Source organism: Pygoscelis adeliae, unplaced genomic scaffold (genome assembly GCF_000699105.1).
Source record: "Pygoscelis adeliae isolate BGI_AS28 unplaced genomic scaffold, ASM69910v1 Scaffold10, whole genome shotgun sequence".
NCBI lineage: Eukaryota > Metazoa > Chordata > Aves > Sphenisciformes > Spheniscidae > Pygoscelis > Pygoscelis adeliae.
This window is the reverse complement of record NW_008824053.1, coordinates 8,260,112-8,282,053: the sequence shown is the minus strand read 5'-3', so window position 1 is coordinate 8,282,053 and position 21,942 is coordinate 8,260,112. Positions and strand designations below refer to the sequence as shown.

Below are 21,942 nucleotides of genomic sequence, written 5' to 3'. Positions count from 1 at the left end.
ATTGTTTCCTTCCTAATAAAGGCTAAAATACCTTGAATTTTTAAATAGGAACTAATGATCTGTGTTCTGATACTGGGAGCATAGTTTTGATCATTAAAAAGAGGAAAAATACAAAATGTTTAAAAATACAGACTTTGCAGACTGTGCAAACATCCACATTAAAAAATACAATCTCACAGTTGGTATATTCAGTTTTATTTTTGATCTGCAACAGAAAGGAGGTTACATCAATCCTGCACTGAAATGGCCTTGAAATTCTGTTTTCATCTACAATTTATACTATAATTGTAGCTTTATGTGATCTTCACTAAACATATTTAATCAGTATCGTTTTGCTTTTTAAATATGCACAAACAAAGCAAACCTCATTATAATACATAAGCATAAATATAAAAATGTTAGGTATAATAGATGAACTTAGGGAACTGTAATTTTTTGAAATACCCTTCCTTTGTAAAGTATCGCTGCAGAAGAGTTAAAGGATTAAAAGAGGAATAAATCCTCTTCAGCAGCAAGTGTTTTTTCTGTTGCACATATCCTGTCCTATCTATAGCACACGCAACACATGTACCTTCAATTACCATGTCCGTCATGACACCAGTGAAGGGTTCATGCTTGGGTTTTTGTTACCGTGAACTTTTGGTAATACTCTTAACCTGTTACGTCCATCATCTGTCTGCAAGACAGCTGCGCTGAAATGGAGGGTCTTCAAAATGTAAGCGAAGTGCCTCCTGCCCCACAGAGTGATCAAGGGAAAGCTGAAGGAAGCAGCGTATCCATTCCTTCTCCTGAGACTTTATTTTTTTCTTAATCCTTCCCAACGGGAGAGTGGGAGAATGGAGATGTTCATTCTTTTCCACCTATTCACATGTCCAACAAATACGTCATTTTGAAGAATCCTATATATAAGTAAGAGTGAGACTTTTTTGAAAGAAAACAAAATGAGTTCTTCTCTGAAGAAGACACATCTCTCAAGCCCTCCGTCTTGCTTCTGCTTGTCAGGTCTGCAGAGGAAACATTGCCATACCGTACTAGTGTCCTTTCAAGTGAAAACAAGTTTGGTCTGTTCCATAATGTGAGTGAATAAAGAAAATCTTCCACTGGACTCCAGGCTTGGATGGATAGTGGGTAAATCTCCTGTAACTGATTAATCTCACTCATCGGAGTGAAAAGGTCTAGCCAAAAGCAAACCGCGTACAGGGTGTCTTTGCTGGTAGAAGGCAAAACCTGCTGTGGGGTCACTGCAGAGCTGAATTGGAGCCTTTACAAGACTTCCACAAAGAAGCGTTTTAGTGCCTCAAAAATAGCTTCCTCAGACAGGGCCCCACGGTTGATTCCGTGTTTAAACTGTAGCACGCTTCAGATTTGCATTTCGTAATGTGACTTAAAACAGTTTCCACAGGCAGGATTTTATCCTCTGCCATTCACAAATGACTGTGATTGTGGTAATGGCGCACTTTACTTCAGGGGTCTGCCAGGCTTAGACAAGGGCTCTGCTGACCCCTGCTGCTACCCTTGCTTTTTCCCTTGCTTTTCCTTTTGCAGACGAAGATTGCCTCCCTTTGCCAAAGATATTATGTAGTGAAAAGTGTCTCAGAACAAGAGGTACACCTTGCCTTTTTCTACTTTCTGGTCATTAAAAGCTTGCGTATCTGTCCTTTTCGTGTCAGGGAAGTACCGGTGTCGATGATAGGGTAGCGCAGGCTGATGTGGGTAAGGTGTGTTCCCAGGATTTATGCACATCGGAGTTGCTGTGGTACCGATGCTTACCTCATCATGTACGAGGTCCTTCTTTTGCTTTGGCATGCCAGCAGTTTCTGTTACAGCTTGCTGACAACTGCTTCACAAAACATTTACCATACAAGATTGTCAACATTAGATACCTATTTTTAAGCATCCTTTAAAAATGAAGGCTGCTACTCATCTGAAACAGACGTAGGTCTTAGTACGGCAGTCACTCCCGTGATTATTTTGATGTGGCAGAAGCTTAAAATGCTCTTTATTTTTAAACTAAGCTTTTCACAATACCAGGCCATGGCTCGATTGATTTTTGTTTTGTTTTGTTTTCTATGTGTTAGTCACAAGACTTAGTTATGACTCAAATGTAAAGAAAAAAGCAGAAATACACATAGCCTATTTTCATGAACTAGGCGTAATCACAGAGCCTAGAATATTTATGAAGCTTACCGTAGTCCTTGGCTTTATTTCAGAAAAAAACAGTAACACCCATGACTGAGAAGAACCTTATCTGGCAATGTGCATTTTCACTATCGTTAATTCTTAATATGAAAGTAGGAGGTCTAGTTTACTCATTAAAAATAGGGGGTTTTATTAATGGGGTTGTTCGATCGTGGCATTACTTATCCTCATATTACGAGGTTCTGAGCAGTCAGGTAAGGTGAATAGCTGTCAGTGGTACTTGATCAGCTTTTTGTGGTGTGTTCTATTATTATTTTCTGCAGAAGAAATTACATTGCACATATGCAAGCACATAACACATTCGTGCGTTGCTGTAATCATGGCATTGGACAAGCTACAAAGGAAACAACAAAAGCATCATTGATACCAACTAATGACATTTAAAATTTAGATGTAGTTTACTTCAAAAAAGATGGGATTCATTATTTTACCAGGGTGTAGCTTGATTTTTTATTTAGCGTTTTCATATCTTATATTTAAGTAGTTTTCTTTCCTTTATTATTGGCAAAAACGCCATCAAATTCTTCTTAAGTCAGTGTATATCTTAGCTGGCAGGATGGTATATACACATTCATGAGTCTTTCCTTGCTGTTCATAGGTGAAAATAAATAGAAATAACTATACATACATATATACACATTTTTAAGTATTATACACTTTCTTGTATATTTGAGCATCATATAAAATACATGTTTCAGCCTGTGATTTTCTAGGGGTTTTTTTTTTCTGATTTCTGAAATGGGCTCTACGAGATGTGCGTATTGTTTAGCCTACAGTTAATCATATACTGTATGTTTTGGGTACGTAATTACCTCTCTTGGCAACTTACCAGCGTTTCTGAGAACTTGACTGAGACAACGTTGCTTAACCTTCAACATTTTTCAGTTGAATGTTGCGTTCTCTTGGACAAATTTGTATGAATTTTATATAGTTTTCGAGTTTCTAGTCTAGCCAAGATAAGTTCCTGGTTTAGTTGCACTCAGAACTTTATTATTAAAAAATTCTGATTTACTTATATATTACTGTGCCAAATTTAGTTTGTATAGAATAATACTGTAATAATTGAAGCCTATTAATTCCTCCCACCCCAATATGTCCTCTATACTACTTAGCCAAAACAGCTACATTGTCTGATAAGTTGATTTAGGACTTTATACGTGTGTTCATATAGCCATTTATCTCAACCCTTGCTGAGGAGACCTTTATTAAGCTGTGATGACTGCTGAATATGAAATGTAACCAAGATTATTTTTTTATTCAAATATAATTTAAATATTCATCAAAGAGGAGTTATGCTTGAAACTGACAGAGACTATTAACATCAAAAAATATAATTAACTGCACTGGGTATCATGAAGCAGAGTTAGCCAAATAGCCGAGAGGTCTAATTGCTCTAGAGTCTGAGAAGCAATAGTTTTATTTTATACTGTTGCTGTGGAATTAATAGTGATGTGGTTTCCTATGCGAGGCAATTAAAAGCTGCCTGTTAAGGTTCATTGCATTATAGGAAATCCGTTGAATATCACTCAGTAAACAGAACTGACATGGAAAAGGTACATGAAAATGGGCAGAGCAGGGTATAGATCGTAAATTAGGACAGATGAATATGAATTAAATATATGTAAGTAAATTATGAGTATTTTTTAGTGTTATGAAGTCAGCAGTAGCGATGAAAGTGAAAAGTTTTCAGTAGTAACACAAAGGAATTAGAATTTGAAGATTATTACAGTGAAGCTGTTTAATTCAGAGGAAAGGAATAGAAGAGTAACATGGGTTTAAAAATTAAAAAGTAGGTACAGAGTAGTGTAGAGAAATGAGTGGGTCTCACATTCTGGAAATTTCCTTCTGCCACAGAATAATCTCCTACTTATAATAAAAAGAACCTTCTGACCTCTGTGGCTCAATTAAGCTTTTTAGTTGAATTCAACAAGAAAAAACTTCTTTATTGAATCCCATAGATTCTGCCTGTGCCCAGACTATACAGTCTAAAAAGGGGTGGCTGCATTTGTGGCATTTTGACATTAATGAGGTTGCTGAAATGGAAAAGTTTAAGGATCAAAGATACAAGCAATAACAGTATTTTACAGCATTTCTTTTTTCCTCTCTAATAATAAAATTGCAATCTAATTGCTTAATAAATGGGCCATCATTACTGAAAAACATAGATAATTCCCTGCTTTGCATTTTATTTTCTACATATTGCAGAACAATAATTAGCAAAAATGCTATGGCCACAAATGAAAGTGGTCTTTATTTTTTTCTTTCATATAATAACTGTGAATGAAAGGAGTTTGCATGTATGTTCTTTAATTTAGTATGATAGTCAACTTCTATGTTTTTTTAAGAAGCAATGTTAAAAACTAGTGTCGTACTGGTAAAATAAAATGAAACAAAGAATTCAACTAGAATTCCTGTTTTATATAGATTGGCAGCCTGTTTCATACATTATTTAGCATGCTTACCCTGTTTATATCAGTGACATAAGAGTGCGTGCTACTTTCTCAGAAGAGTACTGTCTTTGCCGCTTCACAGCACAGTGCCTTGTACTCCCAGGCTTGCACATGGTGTTAGCAGATATTTAAAGCACTTCAGCCTAACATTTTATAGGTCATGATGAACCGAGCCTATAAAACAAGTTGCTGCAATGAAGTTAATGCAGTCTTAAGAGTGTTACATAGACCGAATACTCGGTATTCAGTATATTTTTAGCCTGCTGTAGACACATCAATGGGGAGGAAAGGTTCTTATCACGTAGAATTTTTCCATGTCGAACCTGCTTCATAATACTCTTGCAGTGCAGAATCTTTACCACAGATTTACTATTGAAAGCTGTATTTTTTTTCAAGTTTTCACTATAATACACTAGCTATCAGAATCTTTGAATTTCCGTTTCTTCTAGTGTGCACGTGCACACACACACGCAAAACAGGTCCTGTAACATTTTTAAAAGAAATGCCAGTAGAATCATTTCATTGAGCAAGCCGCCCTGGCCAAAGTCATATAGTTCGAACACTTTACAGGAAGAAGTCTCTCTACTTCTTCATGACACCGAGCTGTATAACGTTTCACCTGGCGAGATACATATTTCGTCGTTTTATTTGCAAAGGCATGTATGCTCCTAGTAATCTGTGATCTTTAACCTTACTGTTCATCGCTTCTCAGATATCTTGCTGCTTGTGATATATATCTATATGATGGAGCAATTTTGAAATGTTTTTAATACACACATTTTTCCAGCACTGTAAAATTGTTGTTTCACCATCACTCAGATTTTGCGCTTCTTTTCCTCTGTCTGTTTAATACATTAATTGAGGCTGAGTTGTAAGCGTCACGATAACGTGACCATTCTGAACCCATAACCTTTCCCTGTTTACTGAATTTCTTAACAGCGTTGAACTCAACTATACTATTACACTTGTGGAGCTGTAGGTGTTTTCTCATCTAAGGTGTAGTAGCACTGATATTGCCTTCAGTATATTATTCTAGTGCCAGCATCACTGGTGGGTATGAAAAACATTATTTACTTTGTATATTCAGCTCGCTTAGATAATTTTGCTGCCTTTGTGACAGAGATACGGCAAAAGAACACCTCCTGGAGTCGCATTTAAAACAGGAGCACTTTGGGTAATGCGCTGTAGACAGAACACATATGAGTTAGTGCTCAGTTATCATGCATGCCATCAGCAATGCCTTGTTGCTTTCTTATCGGTCACTTCCTGCTGTCAGCCCAGTGCTTATTTCAATAGAAAAGGATTTGCATCAAATGTAATACAGTATTATGTATGGCTAACATGGGGTTTTTAATTGTGCAGGCACATGAGACTCCTTCAGTGGTAGACAGTTTGATAAAAGGATTAGATCAGGAATATTTTTGACACAGTTAAAGATTATCTGTGCATTGACAGAGTCAAGCCAGTGAATTTTCTGATGAGTTTTTTACAGAGGTTGAATCTGCTTGACTTGCATAAATACCAGCCGCGGAATACGCAGGATTTTTGCAGATGGAAAAACAAGCAAACGGAAGCAGCCCCCTAAACGTTGTTGGGCTTAAAACTGGGAGTTCCAGGAATCGGAAAGTGCACAGCTCAGATCAGTAACTTAATCCCTTAACTTCAAATCGCAAAGAAGAAAGTGGGATTGTGCTTTCCAAGTTAGAGCAGAAGGATACTTTTGCAAGGGAAGTCCTATACCTGGAAGCCCTGCAAGCTTTTCAGATGATAATTAGATCCAGACATCACTGTGGGTAATGAATAACAGTGCTTTTGTGACAGGCATTCCTCTCAGAAGAAAAGAAAGTATTTGTAGTGAGTATCCTCAGACACATTTTAATAGGAAATGACACCACTGTTACAGAGTTGATTAAAGGCCTCCCAAGGGACAGCACTTCTGGAAAAAATCAGCAGATGAAATAAGAAAAGTTGTAATTTTATTATTAGTTATTGGTTAAATATATATAACTTGAAAGCCATGAAATCCGCATTAAAAATGATGAGTAAAAGGACCGTACCATCTTGCTAGCAGATTGCGCTTTAATAAATCTCATGAAATAACCAAGTTGTCTTTTGGCCTCTTGCTCAGCATTTTGCTTTGAGTTCTGTTGAGCCATAGAAATGAGTCACTCCATAGCCCTGTGGAATTGATGGATGTGCAGCAGTGGGCACATGGCCTCTGTTGATGAAAATTATAACCCAAAAAGGGGATATTCCCCGAGGCAAGTTTACAAAAAACAATTTATTCTTTTTCACCCTGTAAAACTCATCTCACATGCAGGATCTCTTGCATTATTACAAACTCTAATCCTCTGAGTGGGTAATTAACGGACCAGAAAAGCCATTTGTGGAAAGAAAGAGCCATAAGGGTGAAAAATATTTCTCCGCTGAATGATCTTTAAGGAGTAAATAATTACAAGAGTGAGAGGTTTGGGATGACCAATCTAAATCTGAACATAATTAGGATGAACACAGTTTGAAAATCGAAGCAGTTGGCATGTGCAACAATTCTCATATCAGAAGACTAATTAAATATTTAAAAGCCCAAAACCCCTCACTATTCACAGAAAAATAACCTGCCACAAAAGGGTCTGTAACTTTGCAGATAATTAGGAAGGGTTACAGGGGGAAAAAATCACAGATTGGCTCCAAGGTTCTGCAAGGTCACGTCTTATTATGGTGTATCTTTTATATGGTCTGATAACAAGTTTCTTGCTAATTTAATCTAAGTAGGGCATCCCATAGCGATTTCCCATTTCCCTTGTTAAAAATGTGATCATTTTTCAATATGCAAACTGCAATAGGTGAACATTTTTATAAATAATTGCTCCTAATTGATACAGGCTATAATATTTTTAATTATTCAAGGGGAATGCATGTGTTAAAGTTCAGTTAGGATTGCTCCCCCCACCCCCACCCCCATTTGAAATTGTCCTCATCCTGTCCATTGCAGAGGGAAACCAAAGGACCCTATGAAATCATGTTGCCTCGGTTGTCAATTCTGTAAATGAATAAGTCTTACTTTCATGTTAGAGCTAAGATACATTTATGTTGAATATGCATTTCTGCAAACAGAAGGGCTGTTTTAAACTCAGGAGACCCATAGTGAGTCAAGCTGAATTTGCATTGAACTGACCTGGAGGTCCAGTCGAAGGGTGAACATCAAAAGTGTACCAAGGCTTCGACATTTCAGAAGTTGCAGTAACAAATCATACCTGTCATTTGAAATACCTTATTTTAGTAATTAAAGTGGGTGATTTTTAAAAAATATATTTAAGATCTGTGCAAGTTAACGTGATGGATAAAGCTACACATTTTCAATATTGTAATTCTTCAAGTTACTCATTTAATAATGACTCAGAAGCTGTCTTAAGTTACATAACTTTTAACTACATTATGAATATGCTGCATGCCAAGCCATGGATAAAAAAGATCGACAGTGCTGCAAAAAAGAGTTTTAAAGGGTTTTTGCTCTCATCCTATGCTCTCTGCCTGGGAGTCTCTTCTCCTGCAAGTCTGTTGCAGCGTTATGCCTAAGGATCAGACACTGTGCTTCAGGATTTTCGCTTGGATTTTCTATACGCTCTGCTCCTGCTCTGTGCCTCAGAAATAAACGCCCCTTCGTAAAGCTCTGGTATTATTACCCAACCCGATGTTTCTCCCCTGAAACCCGCTCAACCCACAAGGCGTGATGCTGCACTCACACACACTCAGTGTGAGTAATCTGTGTAAATTGCTCAGATATTACAATGCTGCACTGCTAAAGTTTTCATTAGTAAATAAGCATAGCTGCAGGCTATTTGTTTTGTCTGAATGATGAAACATTTAATTGGATCTTTTGAACTGATTACTTTTCAGCAGTGCGGATCTGCTTGGCTTAGTTGGTGTACTAAGACATACGCTGCCTGTAATCCCATGCTGCATTTTGCTTGCAAATACGTACGCACATAAACAATATGACAAGATTATGAATATGACTTTATTTTCATTTCTTCTTCTTCAGGTGGGGTCGCATTAGAAACATTTTCCCTAAAAAGCAGGTTTCTTCTGCTTCATACTGTGACAAGGTTTGGGTTTGGCTTGCACCTATGCAAACCTCACCAGGAGATTGTTCCGTTTACTTTGCACACCTTATTGCATCTTTTGATATCTAGTTTTCCTGTCCTTGCTTTACAGTCAGCTCCTCACAGGCTCTGGTAGTTCTGGTAGGCCTTCCACATACGTGGTAGAAAGTAGTGGGGATAGAAAGATGGGATTATAAAAGCACTTAAAAAATTACCGAGAGAAGGCAGGAGTTACGTATCCCACTGGAATCTACATTTCCTTTTCCTTTTTCTTTTTTTTCCCCTCCCTATTTTATCTGATGCTTCAGTTTCAGGTTAGTAACAACCCCATGACAGTAGCATTTACACCAATAAACAAAGTACTGAAAAAAGAATTAATTCTAACAACAAAAAAATATCTCTGATAGCTTAGATATAAGTGAGACGATTCGTCTTTTTAACAGTGACTGCTTTGAACTTAGAGAATGTGAATACTAAAAGGCAAATGGGTCATAATTAAATGTATAAAAATTGTAAGAGGTTGAAAGCAAGAAATACTCTGTTAAATTACTTTGCCATACAAGTCTGATACACATTCACTGATAGTGAATCAAACTGGGTAATCCTAAGAAAGGGCCTGTGGGAGTTGCATATTTTCTGTTGTGTTTTATAGTCTATTTGGAGTTTTCATCCTTAATGCGTACCGTACCCTTAGACTCCCACAAGATTACATTGTATAAAGAAAACACAATTAAATGTTATTGCGTATTTATTGGGCAAACGGAAACAATGCTATCGTGCACCTTCTTCTACAATATTAATTATATACTATTTAGCTTCCTCATGTCATGTTTACTCAGTAATTAGGAAGATTCAACAAATCATCAATATTATATTTAAAAAGAAAGTAGAAACAATTTTCTCAGGTTTTTTCCCCCCAGATATTTTTCATCTGAAGCCACCAGATTTATTGTTGTAGTGGTCATGTTGCCAAGTGCATAGAAAATCCCAAGGATGGCTTGTGAATTTTCAAACCAATTTCTAGCGTGCCTTAATGCTTTAGCAGTCACAGGAAGATCTCCGATGTTTAGACAAAATTCTTATGGCCAAATTCTGCTTTCATACACGCTCATGTATCTCCCATTTTTTTCTTAGATTATGAAAACTACCACCATAGCACACTAAATCTGTTTTCCCTTTGAGCTAGGTAAAATTGGTGTTATTTTTGTTTGCATGCTCGTTCCCCCATAATAGTTTTAGGGATTCTAACTTGAAAATAACTTTTAGAAAATTTTATACATGAGTAAGCAAAATTGCCAGTGGGGCATCCTGGTTTTTTTAAAAGCCAGTTGCAAGATCACATGTCTGTCTTCAAGGAAGCATGGCTCTGTAGGGATGTGTGTGCTCACTCTTTCTGCGTGGGTAGGGTTGTGCTACTGCGGTTGCTGGAGCGCTATGGATATTGCAGTGATGGCTGGCCAATGCTGCTTCAAATCAGGGCTTTATAGCAAGGCTGGGTTTTTTTAGCAGGTCTTTTTTTTCAGTCTTTGGTTAGGCCCAATTTGCTAACTCATTAGGTTTCAGTATGTAATAATGTATTTCTTGTGAGGTGAATTTGAAACTCAAATTTATTTGAAGGAATGTATTTAAATTCTGTCATCTACTGTGGTATGTGCATGTGCATACGTATGTACCAATACACCCGTAAAATAAAATCTCTGTTCTCTGGCTATTTTATATGTAAGTTTTGTACATACTTTCTAAGGCCAAATTAATAAAACATAGCATTTAAGTAATATCTGACATCTTCATACATATGTAACTTTGAGTTTAATAACAGGAGTGGAGGTCTAGTGAATATGCATACAAAAGCAGAAGCACATCTCACGTGGCAGTTGTAGACCATTAGGAATACATATGTAAAGACAGCCATTTACTCTGGGTAAAAAGGTTCAGGAATTTTTCAATTTAAAATCTGCTGTTGTTAAAAGTCAATACATGACGTGTAGTCATCCCACATTCTCATCTCTTTTTACTCAGACTGCAGCTCACCCAGGGTGAATAAGGAACAAGACGACCATATGGAGTATGTGGTGCTACAACTCAGAGTTTACATGCTTCAAGTGGTGTTTAAGCAGGTTGCTGCAGGCGATATGCAGGAACATGTCATCATGCTAGCTTTTAAGTATTTAATCAATATGCTGAAAGAGAAATATTGTCAGATCTGACTTAAAAGTTTCAAAACATACCAAGATAGATTTTTTAATGTATTGACAATTTTATTAAAAATTAATTTTATTTATTAAATGTGGCTTTATACTGTATCTTTTTTTTTTCTTTTTAAAGTGAAGTGCGCATGACTGTTTTCTGTGTTTGCCAGTTTTACCTTACTTAATGAAACACGGCATTCACAGAAATAAAGCATTAGGAATACGCAAAATTATTTTGATAGCCCATTTCTGGCTAGACATTAACTCATATCCTTTTCAAAATAACATTGATGTTTCTTTTATGTTACTATCTTTGTCAAAGTTATTTATGCAAAACAAATTTGAAGGGTAAATTGTAATGTGGACATAATTTCTTACATACCTGTGCTGGTTTTGGCTGGGATAGAGTTAATTTTTTCCATAGTAGCTAGCATGGGGCTGTGTTTTGGATTTGTGCTGGAAACAGTGTTGGTAACACAGGGATGTTTTCGTTCCTGCTGAGCAGTGCTGACACAGAGTCAAGGCCTTTTCTGCCTCTCACCCCACCCCACCAGCGAGGAGGCTGGGGGTGCACAAGGAGTTGGGAGGGGACACAGCCGGGACCGCTGACCCCAACTGACCCAAGGGATATCCCACACCATATGGCTTCATGCTCAGCATAGAAGGTGGGGGGAAGAGGAAGGAAGTGGGGGACATTTGGAGTGATGGCGTTTGTCTTCCCAAGTAACCATTACCCATGATGGAGCCCTGCTTTCCCGGAGATGGCTGAACACCTGCCTGCCGATGGGAAGGGGTGAATGAATTCCTTGGTTTGCTTTGCTTGCACGTGGCTTTTGCTTTTCCTATTAAACTGTCTTCATCTCAACCCATGAGTTCTCTCACTTTTACTCTTCTGATTCTCTCCCCCATCCCACCAGGGGGGAGTGAGCGAGTGACTGTGTGGTGCTTAGTTGCCGCCTGGGGTTAAACTGCAACAATACCTTAACTTTGCAAACCACTTCAAAAGGTACTGTGTGTATCTTTATGTGACTGATGTGACTTACCCATAAAGATGACCTCTTCCCTCAGTCAATCTGTTCGATCCATGTAATGCTAACGTCTTTCCAGGATCTGCTTCTCAGATTCCAGTACTTCACTTTCTGGTCCAGTCATGATACACTGTGTTTTTCATTTTAATGCTGGAGTATTTGTTCAAGTCCATAGATTTTGCATTTTTAATCTTCCTTAGAACAGTGGTGAATAATGGCCCTTGGCAGGAGATAATGAAATTTTCTTAATTTATACTTTCAAGCAGAAGCTTCAATTGAAAATGGCATCCTATGGCCTGGAGACATAGCTCTAGTGCAGGTTTCAGGGGAGCTGTAATAATAATGCAGTGCCAGCGGTGACGGGGAATGATAGGACAGTGAAGAAGTAATTTAAGAAAGAAAAGAGAACGTACCAAAGCTTTCTTGTAGCATATCTAATGATCTGCTGAAGATTCCCAATAGCTTTTGGAGCATGACAGGAGAAACTAATGTTATCTTGCCAGAACAGAAGCCCCTGCTTAATCAGCAGAACAAGATTATTGATTAAAACACGTCACACAATAGATTGCACATGGAATCTCATCTCCATACATTGCACATGGAAAAGTGCAATAATGAGCATAAAATAATAAAAAAAGAACAAAAGCAATTTGTTGGGAATTGTAGAAGTCAAGATTAGAGTTGAAATGCAAACAAATTATCATGGAAAGTACAGCTGTCCTTAAAGCTGAGCACAGAACGAGATGGATGCAGCAGGGACATGGCTACATCGTGAGCAGAAGATACTTGCTAACAGCCCTGCTGGAGCTGCTTTACTTTCCTTTTTCTCTGTATTCATCTGAAATGTGAAAGGGCCATTCCTCATTTGCAGAGTCTTCTTCCTGAGGTGAAAGGAGTTCAGACATTGTACTGTAACTGTTAATTAAACACTCCATTTGATTTTCAGATTACTCTAAGTGATGCATCTGCATTATGAAAATGTAACCTTTCTTCATTCATACTAAAATACTGAAGAAACGAGTGTTAGAGTACACAATTGCTCCTTGCATTCATGAGAATAGTGATACTGCCTACATTTCCCCTTGCAAAACTCCTGCTGCTGCTAGCACAGGAACCTGAATTATCGTTCCTTCAGTGCTACAGTTAGTCTTTTCCTAACTAGGGTTTCAAATTTAATTCATATATTACCTTTCCTAAATCAACTGTTATTGAGTTTGTATAGAGTTCTTTGCAGATCTGCCTTATTTCCTTGTAAATGACAAAGTCATTGTATCATAAATCTTTGTGAATATTGTGAATGTCTTAGGCGTGAAGACATTTCTCGGTGTGAGATCATAGGAATTTTAAGATTGTACATAAAAGCCTGAGAATTTGAGTATTTTAACATATGCTAGGGAAGTAGGCAGTTAACTAGATTACAGAACACTTAAATGGTACTTAAAACCTATAGAAAACTTAAACACTAGATTACAGACCCTGAAACACTAAAGTATTTGTGATTTGACTTCTTAATTTGCAGAAATTGGAGCTGGTTTGTATCATGCCTTCAGCTGGAATAATTCTAAAAGAGTTTGAATAGATGGACCAAACTAACAGTGTACTGTGTAGAAAAAATAACGTTGATTAAAATGAATGAGGGACTCCAAGTTATTTGCCAGTTAAGGTTTTTGGAGTTTGGATTTTTTTTTTCCCCCTGATGATGTCTAGGCCGATTTTGCAAATCGCCAGGAACTTTATTTCCACTGTAGTCTTTTGGAGAATCCCATGAAGTGGCCGCACTCAGAAAGGGCTTGCCCATTACAAAAAGGAATGAAAATGGGTCACGGGATTGAGTTGAAGGTGTAACAGTGTAATATCCTCTGCATTGGGCGTAGCGTTTCTAAGTGTAAAGGTTTCTCAAAATGATGAAGCTCTGCTATGGCAGTGATGCAGTAGCTTTGACAATCTGTAGCCGTGTAGGATAATCTGCTGTTTAGTGCTATTTTATGAGGAGTGGAATATCTTTTGTCCAAAATGCCAGGCAGAATTCAGTGTTTCTTGTCTTAAAGAAGCTCAACTGAAACGTTTATCAGTTTGTAAAATGGTCTTTGCAGACAGCAACAGAACTGTAGGCCAATAACTAACAGAGAAATTAGTATCCCTGGTTTTACAGGGGGAAAAAACCAACAGTGCAGCAGACAGAAGACTTCCGTTTGGTATCCAGAGTACAAATCACAGTAGTGTAAATTCCCTGAGTTGCTTGTCTCAGAACTACCTCTATGAAGTCCACTTACTCTTCATCTCTTCTCCGTAACCCATGAACTGGATTGACAGCTGCTCTAGTTGCTGTGGGGTTTTTGTGAAGGTTTCACTGGAGCTGGAATTTGACCACTAACTATGTAACGAATAGTTACCTGAAATTTCCATTTTTTCACATGTTAATCAAGTGTCTTTAATTTGAAATCTTGGAAGTGCATGAAAATCAGAACCTTATATGAAAATTACTCATGTTTTATAAAATGCAACCAGCAATGCAGCAAAATCAGTGATGTGAATGTAAAAAGCTACAACTTAAAGCACAAATACTTCTATTCATTCAGCTATCCAAGTAATTGCACTTCTTGGGGAGGTGGTGCTGCTGTGCTTTGTAGCACTGCTGTGTACTGCAGCAGTGGGCATAGCTCAGTGGTTTGGAATTGGGGTCTCCTTCATTTTGGCCAAAGGTGAGCAAAAGGTGACCATATGCTCAGCAGGTGAAGCCTTGCATAAAGAAAGAGTCAAAAGTTTTTAGAATGTCAACAACTTCCTCTAAATGCCACTCAGTGCCTGAAGTTTGACACTGGCACTTACTGCACAAAGAAAAAAATACTGCATTTTCTTCTGAATTATTATTATTATTATACATCCTTTTGGTACAAGCTAGCATGAAGTTCCTCTCGGTTTCCTGACTGATGGCAACATTATGAGTCTTTCACTGAGGGAAAATGAAAGAGAAGAAAACAACTTTTCATAGGGAGACAAGAGTCCATCTTTTTCAGAAGATTTACAAATACTGCTAGTAAAACTTTTTTTTCCCACAGCTAAATATGACCTTCATCAGTTTCATTCTCAAGCAGTTTCTCCCAATATGTATCCGTTTTATTTTGTAACAAATCAATATTTCTCTCTTAATTGCTGCTCATTCAAGTGTAAAATGAAATTTTCATACAGCTCAAAGCTGTGGAAATCATTATACTGAATGATGCACTACACAAAGTCTTTTTGTAGGAATTATTTTGGCTTCAGCATAAGGTTTTTACTAAAGAAACAGAAAGACTTTTAAAGAAATTAATTACAAATTCTTACATCTGAGGTTTCTCATGCAGGTTAGTCTGGCCTGAGGTGTGGGGCATAAAAAACCCCTTACAGGGCTTAGAGCAGAGATACCTTTGAGGTTTTGGGCCGTATTGCCTTCTCCTGCTTCTACAGCCTCCTCCTACACAACACACAGAAGAGCAGCTCTTTGACCTTTGTGTGGGTACAAAAAAGTGGCTGTATTGTATGTTTTCAGTATTACAGATTCAGCACCGTGATTTTCTCTGCAAGTTGGGTGCACATTTCATCACTTCAGCGTGAGTCTGAAAGCTGTTGGATGTGTCATACTCGTTCCAGGCTCCCTAACATACTGCATGAGCTGTTGCAGTGAATAATAGTGCTGTTGGGAGTGGCGCGGCGTTACCTGTGTGATAGCTGTACAGGGACCTGCCTGTGCTCTCTGGAAAGTCGCTGCCACAAGCAGCGCAGAGGTGACAGGTGAATTCCTCACCATCTTTCTGCATCCAGGGTTGTGTGTATATACAGAAATCCCTGGCTATTTCCAATTAGTGCTACAATTATAAGCCTTATGAGGCTAGAAACAGGTAGCTTAAAAAAAGGAAAAAGAAAAGAAGAATTAACTAATAAAGTCAGAAGAGTTGTTGTTCCCGAGTTTGCTCAGCAAGAGGCACAGTATGCCCTGACCAGCTCTGTGCTAGTTTGATTAGTATATAAAAAGGAACGTGATTTATATCAGAGTTCTTCAAATGTGCTTGCTCTACTTTTTATGAGGTAGCGTGAATTATTCTTCTACCTGTTGGCAATGTACAGCTGTGGAAAGCCGTTGATACAAGATAGGTTATGTTAGCTTGGGATGTGGTATTCAGGGAATGTGGGAAGTAGTAGGGCAATAGAGAAGTTGATGTACAGCTGGAGTCAAAGGCTAGACTATTACTTAAGTTCAGACTTCTGTTACTCAGTTTGCTGACAAACAAAACTAACCCCTAAGAAGATCAGCCAAGCTCTTTTTCTTTTAGTCGCCAAACTCCTTGACCTTCTCTTTTTTTTTCTTCCACTTCCTTCTATTTTTTCTGTATTACATTTTGACCATCTCTTCAGGGTTAGGTGATTGTTTTTCCACTTCCAAGCTATTTTTTTTTTCTGGAAAAATGAATAGTAGTCTAAAATCTCTTGATTATTATTATAGAAAACCCGTAAAAATCCATTAAATTCAGTAGACCCTTATGGTTAGGGGCATTGTAATAAAGTTGTTCTTTGTATTAAAATGCATTTGCTTCCATTGTTAAGCAAATCAGATAATATGTTTCAGTATTTAGTCTCCTCTAAAATACATTTTAATTAATTTTCTTGCAGTTCTTCTTTTTAACTGTTTTTCTTATTTCCTCAGACGGTCATTCTTTACCTCTTCCTGTAACCTAACAGAGGAAGTTTAGAGTCCACCAATTGCTCCTAAAATAATTAAAAGGGAAATGCTAATGCTCTTTGTCTACAATAACTCTTCCAACCAAAATAATTTCCTTGAACCACAACAAAAATCTGAGATGTAAAACCATTCAGCAGTATGTATATCTCTAAAGATGGAAGGAATTGTTCATTTGTGTTATTGTACATTACTCAAAATTACACATTTTTTCATTTTGTATCATCTTTGCATTTTGCTTTGATTTTATTGAACAGTAGTATCAAATCAGTATATATTTGGGACAGCTATATGTACTAGTGGAAACAAGTGACATCTGAGATAACATCAATCCCCAAATTTAAAAGTATAAAGCCTGAACTGAAATACTGTCTTGAAGCCTTATTTATGGACTTTGAGTGATCTAGTATTAATTAACTTTGTTGTCTTACAGATTGGACTGCCCAAGTGTGAAGAGAGTTAGCACTGCATATAGTACTTCAGTATGAACTTGCAAATTAAATGTAATTTTAAATTAATTAGCTTGCTTTCTTTTCCCATTACAGGTGCAACAACCGAACACAGTGTATAGTAGTTACTGGGTCAGATGTGTTTCCTGATCCTTGTCCTGGAACATACAAATACCTAGAAGTTCAGTATGAATGTGTTCCTTACAGTAAGTATAATCTTTTTATTCTTGCTCACTTCCTCTGGCCTTCACAATTAAAGCTGGAGTGCTGTTACATGGAAAAGAAGCATATGTTTATGGCCCACGGACCCATTATGCATGCAGAGCACTTGCAGACTAGGGCCTCCAATTAGCTTCACGAAGTGTGGAAGGAAGCCATGGTGTGATGCTGGCCAAGTGTCTGTCTGTGTTCTTAAGTGTTTGGCTTTTAAGGCTACTGTTTTTCCAGAAAACAAACTCGAATTAGCTATTCAGTAGGCCAGATAGAAATTTGTACTTTTGCCCGCTACCAGTTGCTGACAAATTGGCTTGGCTCACAGACTTCTAAAGCAGGAATTGACTGCAATTTTAATCATGATCTACTTGAAAGGCTACCTGCTGTTGTGGTGACTTTGGGTGCACAGCAAAACCCAACACTGACACTCTGAGGCAAATGCCCCAGCTGGGGGACGTTGTAAGAGGACTTTGTGCTTCAGGGGCACATCATAAGTGAACGCAGATTCAGAGTGAATAATTCATCAATAAGTTACTTAAACTTGGTTCTTAAAAGCAATGGGGAAAAGAGAAAGAAATGTTCACTTCTAATGTAAAGAGAAAATATGAATTGTGCCTTGAATCAACTGCCAAAACAGAATTTTCCACCGAAAACAAAGTAAATACTGAAATCATATGGAGACAGAAAAATTTGAAGTTACGGCTACTTCAGCAGTTTTGTACAATATTTTTTCTAATGCCAGAATTCAGTAGCTTTAGACATACTTCTTATTTCCTTGCAATAATTAATGCTTTTTTTCACTGACATGTATGCATGTTTATAAAAGTTCTGCAGATTCGACACTTTTAACTGGTTTTGCTTTCTTGTAAGGTCATTCTTTGCAGTGACTTCTCCCTCGTCCCATAACTCAACAGAGAAATAGCTGTGTTTGCAATGGCATTTGAGCAGTGCACTGATCATTCATTTAAGTTATTATTAAGCGTGAATTTCTTGATCTGCAGTAATCCTTAACCAAAGTCACATTTTCTGTTGGTACAGGAAACAGGCCAAGTCTGAGATGCAAAAACACTGTGGTGACAGTATATATCCAAAAAGGAACGAAATGAGTTCTGGCATAAGCAAAGCTATGTCAAAACTGTCCATACGGTTTACTGTACAATTTTAAAATTTAGATGACTTAATCCGAAATACTACTCTGTACTGCTTCACCACATTGAACCTTCACTGTTGTTAAAGGCCAAACACAGATCATCTGTTTTTTCTTCATTTCTGCTGTGTCATTGTGAAATGGTTGCTTGCTGATGTTTTTTCTGTACCATTTGTAGGATTGGAAGCCTACTGCATACAGTGATCCCTAGTACCATTCCTCCTGTGTGTAGTTACCGGTGGCTTGTTGTAACCGTTCTTCTCGTGCCACTTTTGAGGAGTGATGTCTTACCCCAATCTAACCAAAGTTTTGTTCCACAAAGATCACTTTTACTTTAGCACTATTTTCATTCCCAAATTCTCAGAAAGAGGGCAGTGCATCTGATTCCAAACCATGAGGTCAGTCAAATGACAAGAGGTTACGTTTCCAGTTCCAGTAGGCTAGCTCGTAGAGAAAAAGTATAACGCAAATAATGTTCAAACATAATTTTTTATGCTGTTTTAGGAAGAGAAGTGTGGATATGTTCTACCAATTGGGTATTGCTATCTACAGGAATCTTTTCTTTTCCAGTTTTCAGAAGTATAGTGCCACAGCGCGGCCTACCCTGTACTCTAACGTGTAGTTATTCTACTTTTAAAATGTTTATTTTTGTTTACTGTCAATTGCATTGGCCTACCCTTTGAATTAATGTAATTCTGTGTCTATCGTAACTCAGGATTCTGGATACTTCTTGTCTTTCAAAGTCTGTAAGTTTTGGAGTTTGTCAGCTGCAGCATGTACAGCGATGACACTGTGCCCAATTCCAGAACTGTACGAGGTATCACCTGTCATTGCCAGCAGTCATCAAAAAAGGTTGCCAGTCACTAAAATCAATTTTGAAGTTTGACTTCAAACCACATTGTGCTTCAGTAGCCGTTTTGATTGTTGACCATCTTTCTTCCCTGTCCCACAAAGCCCATCCTGGTATTTTTCCAAGTCTCTTTTTTTGATGCCTGATAAGCTCCAGTTATCAAGTCTAATTTTTTTCTCCCTTACTGGTTCCAGTGCTCCATATCTAAATGTACGGAATGACTGAAATCATTAGGTTTGCAAATAGCAGCTGTCCCAGCATAAGAGACTTGTTAGGAAGGTGGGATAGGCTTTTGTGGGTCTAGGAAGGGAGGTTTTTAATGATCACAGAACTTCTAACCAAAGTTCAGTTATGGTTCTTACTTTTTCTGAACTTCATCTTCAGTGACTGCAAGACTGCAAAATTTGCTGTGTCTCACTGTGGCACCTTTCAGTCCATGAGAGATTACAAATAGCAATCATACCAGGTGATGTGGTAAAAGTTGGGAGTTCTTACACACTGGAGTTGGTGTCACCCTTGTACAAAACGCAGTTTATGAGCTCCTTTATGTCTTGCTGGCCTCCAGAAATACATAGCTGCTTTGCTGATCATACATACTGATTGAGCTTTCTCTGGGTTCTGTATTCATCGCCCTCATAAGAAAGTACTTAATGAAAAGCTGCTTTTTTTGCATCTCGAAGTGTAGACCTGTTGTTGATGTTTTTCTAATCCTCTTTAGGAAAAAACAAAACAAAAAACAACTATTGAGATACCCAGTTGGATCTCAACAAAACTAAAATTCTAGACAAATTTGATAGACATTGCTTTGTCCGAAAATAAGAGTGTTATTGATTAAATTACAAAGAAATTGAGAGTACCATACTTGACATTTCTCTCAATTATGCTGCACAATGTATGTTGACACTTTGACTGAATAACAGAAGTCAGCCCTTTCATGAAGAAGAACATCAAAAGTACCATTTTGTACATCTGTGCATTTTTATTTTAAGCCTCTTTTGGACTCAGGAATTCAATAGAAAACGTTTTAAAGTGTTTTATTCTCTCTCTGTCTGTATTGATTGGACTTCGCAGCATTTGTTTATTTCAATAAGCCCATCTGTCTCTGAAAAATGTACAGCTGTACACCAATGCACGCAGAGCAGACATGCCAGTAATGATTTTAGTTATCCCTATCTTTTTCCCCCTCTCCTATTACTAATTCTAAGCAGGTACGATATCAATATTGCTTGTTGGCAAGGAATAAACTTATGCACAAAAGTTCACAAACAGAATCGTCTGAAAGCCATCAACACTGATTGTGAAACCCAGGAATTCACCTCAGAATATATCTTCTGTTTACTCGGATAACTCAAGAATTACAAATTGCAGAAAAACAACTATTTTACCTAAAGATGTATAAATGAACAAAGGCTAGGAAAACTACTGCTCATTCTGACAATATTAATCCCCTCCCAGTCCCCCATAAAGTTTTGGAATTGTTCCCTGAAGAAACACTAGATCGGCTCAGCCAATACCATTCTCTCAGAATAATCATACGTAATTTTGTTAAATGAATCTGAAAATCCAAAACTTTATATGAAACGTACAGATGCATTCTTCAGGATAATACAGTAATACTGAAAATGCAATAGCTGTGCAAATAGTTTTGATACACTTCTTTGGTATCAGCAGCTACTGTTACACAGATTGGTACATCTGTCATTTTCCAGGTCATTTTATGAAACTAAGGGAGCATACTTCAAAGGCTACTGAGTATATGAAATAGATTTTATTGCAAATAATTATTGGAAAGCTATTTACTAGCCAGACTTCAGCTATACGTCTTCCTGTAATATGTTCCTTAAAACTTCCTTGGGGAAAAATTGCTATAGTAACGTAACTTTGTTAATCGGGTTCGGTTTCTGTTTTCCATGTATGGTGATGGGATGGATGTTTGTTTTAAACACTTAGTATGACTGTCCTTGCATACTAGCTTGCTGTTTCGGGCTTAATCGATGATGCTGGAGAATATCTGAATGAGCTAAATGTTAATTTTTTTCTTCTCTTTTCCTCTTGCTTACTGTGCTTTTGCTTCTTTTTTCTAGATGTTTTTGCTTATTCCTTCTAGTCTGATTTTGCAGTTATAGACTGGCAAAGTGGCAAAAGTTCTCAAGATTAACGTTCAGGAAAAAAAATAAAATAAAGCCTAAGGAGAGCTAAAGGATGCAAGCTGCTTTCTTTACAAGAAAGAAAAGCAGAGGGATGTCTGGGGCAAAGATGGGGGAAGGTTTAATAAGCACACATACAAACCTATATAATTAATATACTGCATTTTGGATTTATAATTATCTAACTAATATAATATGTATATGTGCCTTCGCACATATATGACAAATCATTGTGTCACTTAAAAACCAACTTGATAAGCATTATGCTTTGAGAAGAAGAGTATGTATAGCATGCATTAGTAAAGTAATTCATTATTTATTCAGGTTCACTAAGTGAAACTACATGCCAACATATCTGTATTGCCTCCTTAATCTACTAAAATGATTGATCCATGTTCACTTGTGTAACCGTAGAATCTCTCTCCTGCTAGGTTTTCCTGTTGTCTGTTTCTC

General features: G+C 37.4%; 1 protein-coding gene across 4 annotated transcripts in view; it reads left to right on the top strand.

Annotated features, from left to right (window-relative positions):
- Window positions 1–21,942, top strand: part of LPHN2 (latrophilin 2) — a 152,727-nt gene that overhangs the window by 83,122 nt on the left and 47,663 nt on the right. For 3 of the 4 annotated variants that reach the window (XM_009333816.1, XM_009333815.1, XM_009333818.1), the window contains exon 4: window positions 17,229–17,338. In XM_009333816.1, coding sequence (XP_009332091.1) covers window positions 17,229–17,338 — 110 coding nt within the window. Of the gene's footprint in view, window positions 1–1,545; window positions 1,719–17,228; window positions 17,339–21,942 lie in introns of all 4 variants that reach the window. The other variant, XM_009333817.1, reaches the window with a different exon arrangement.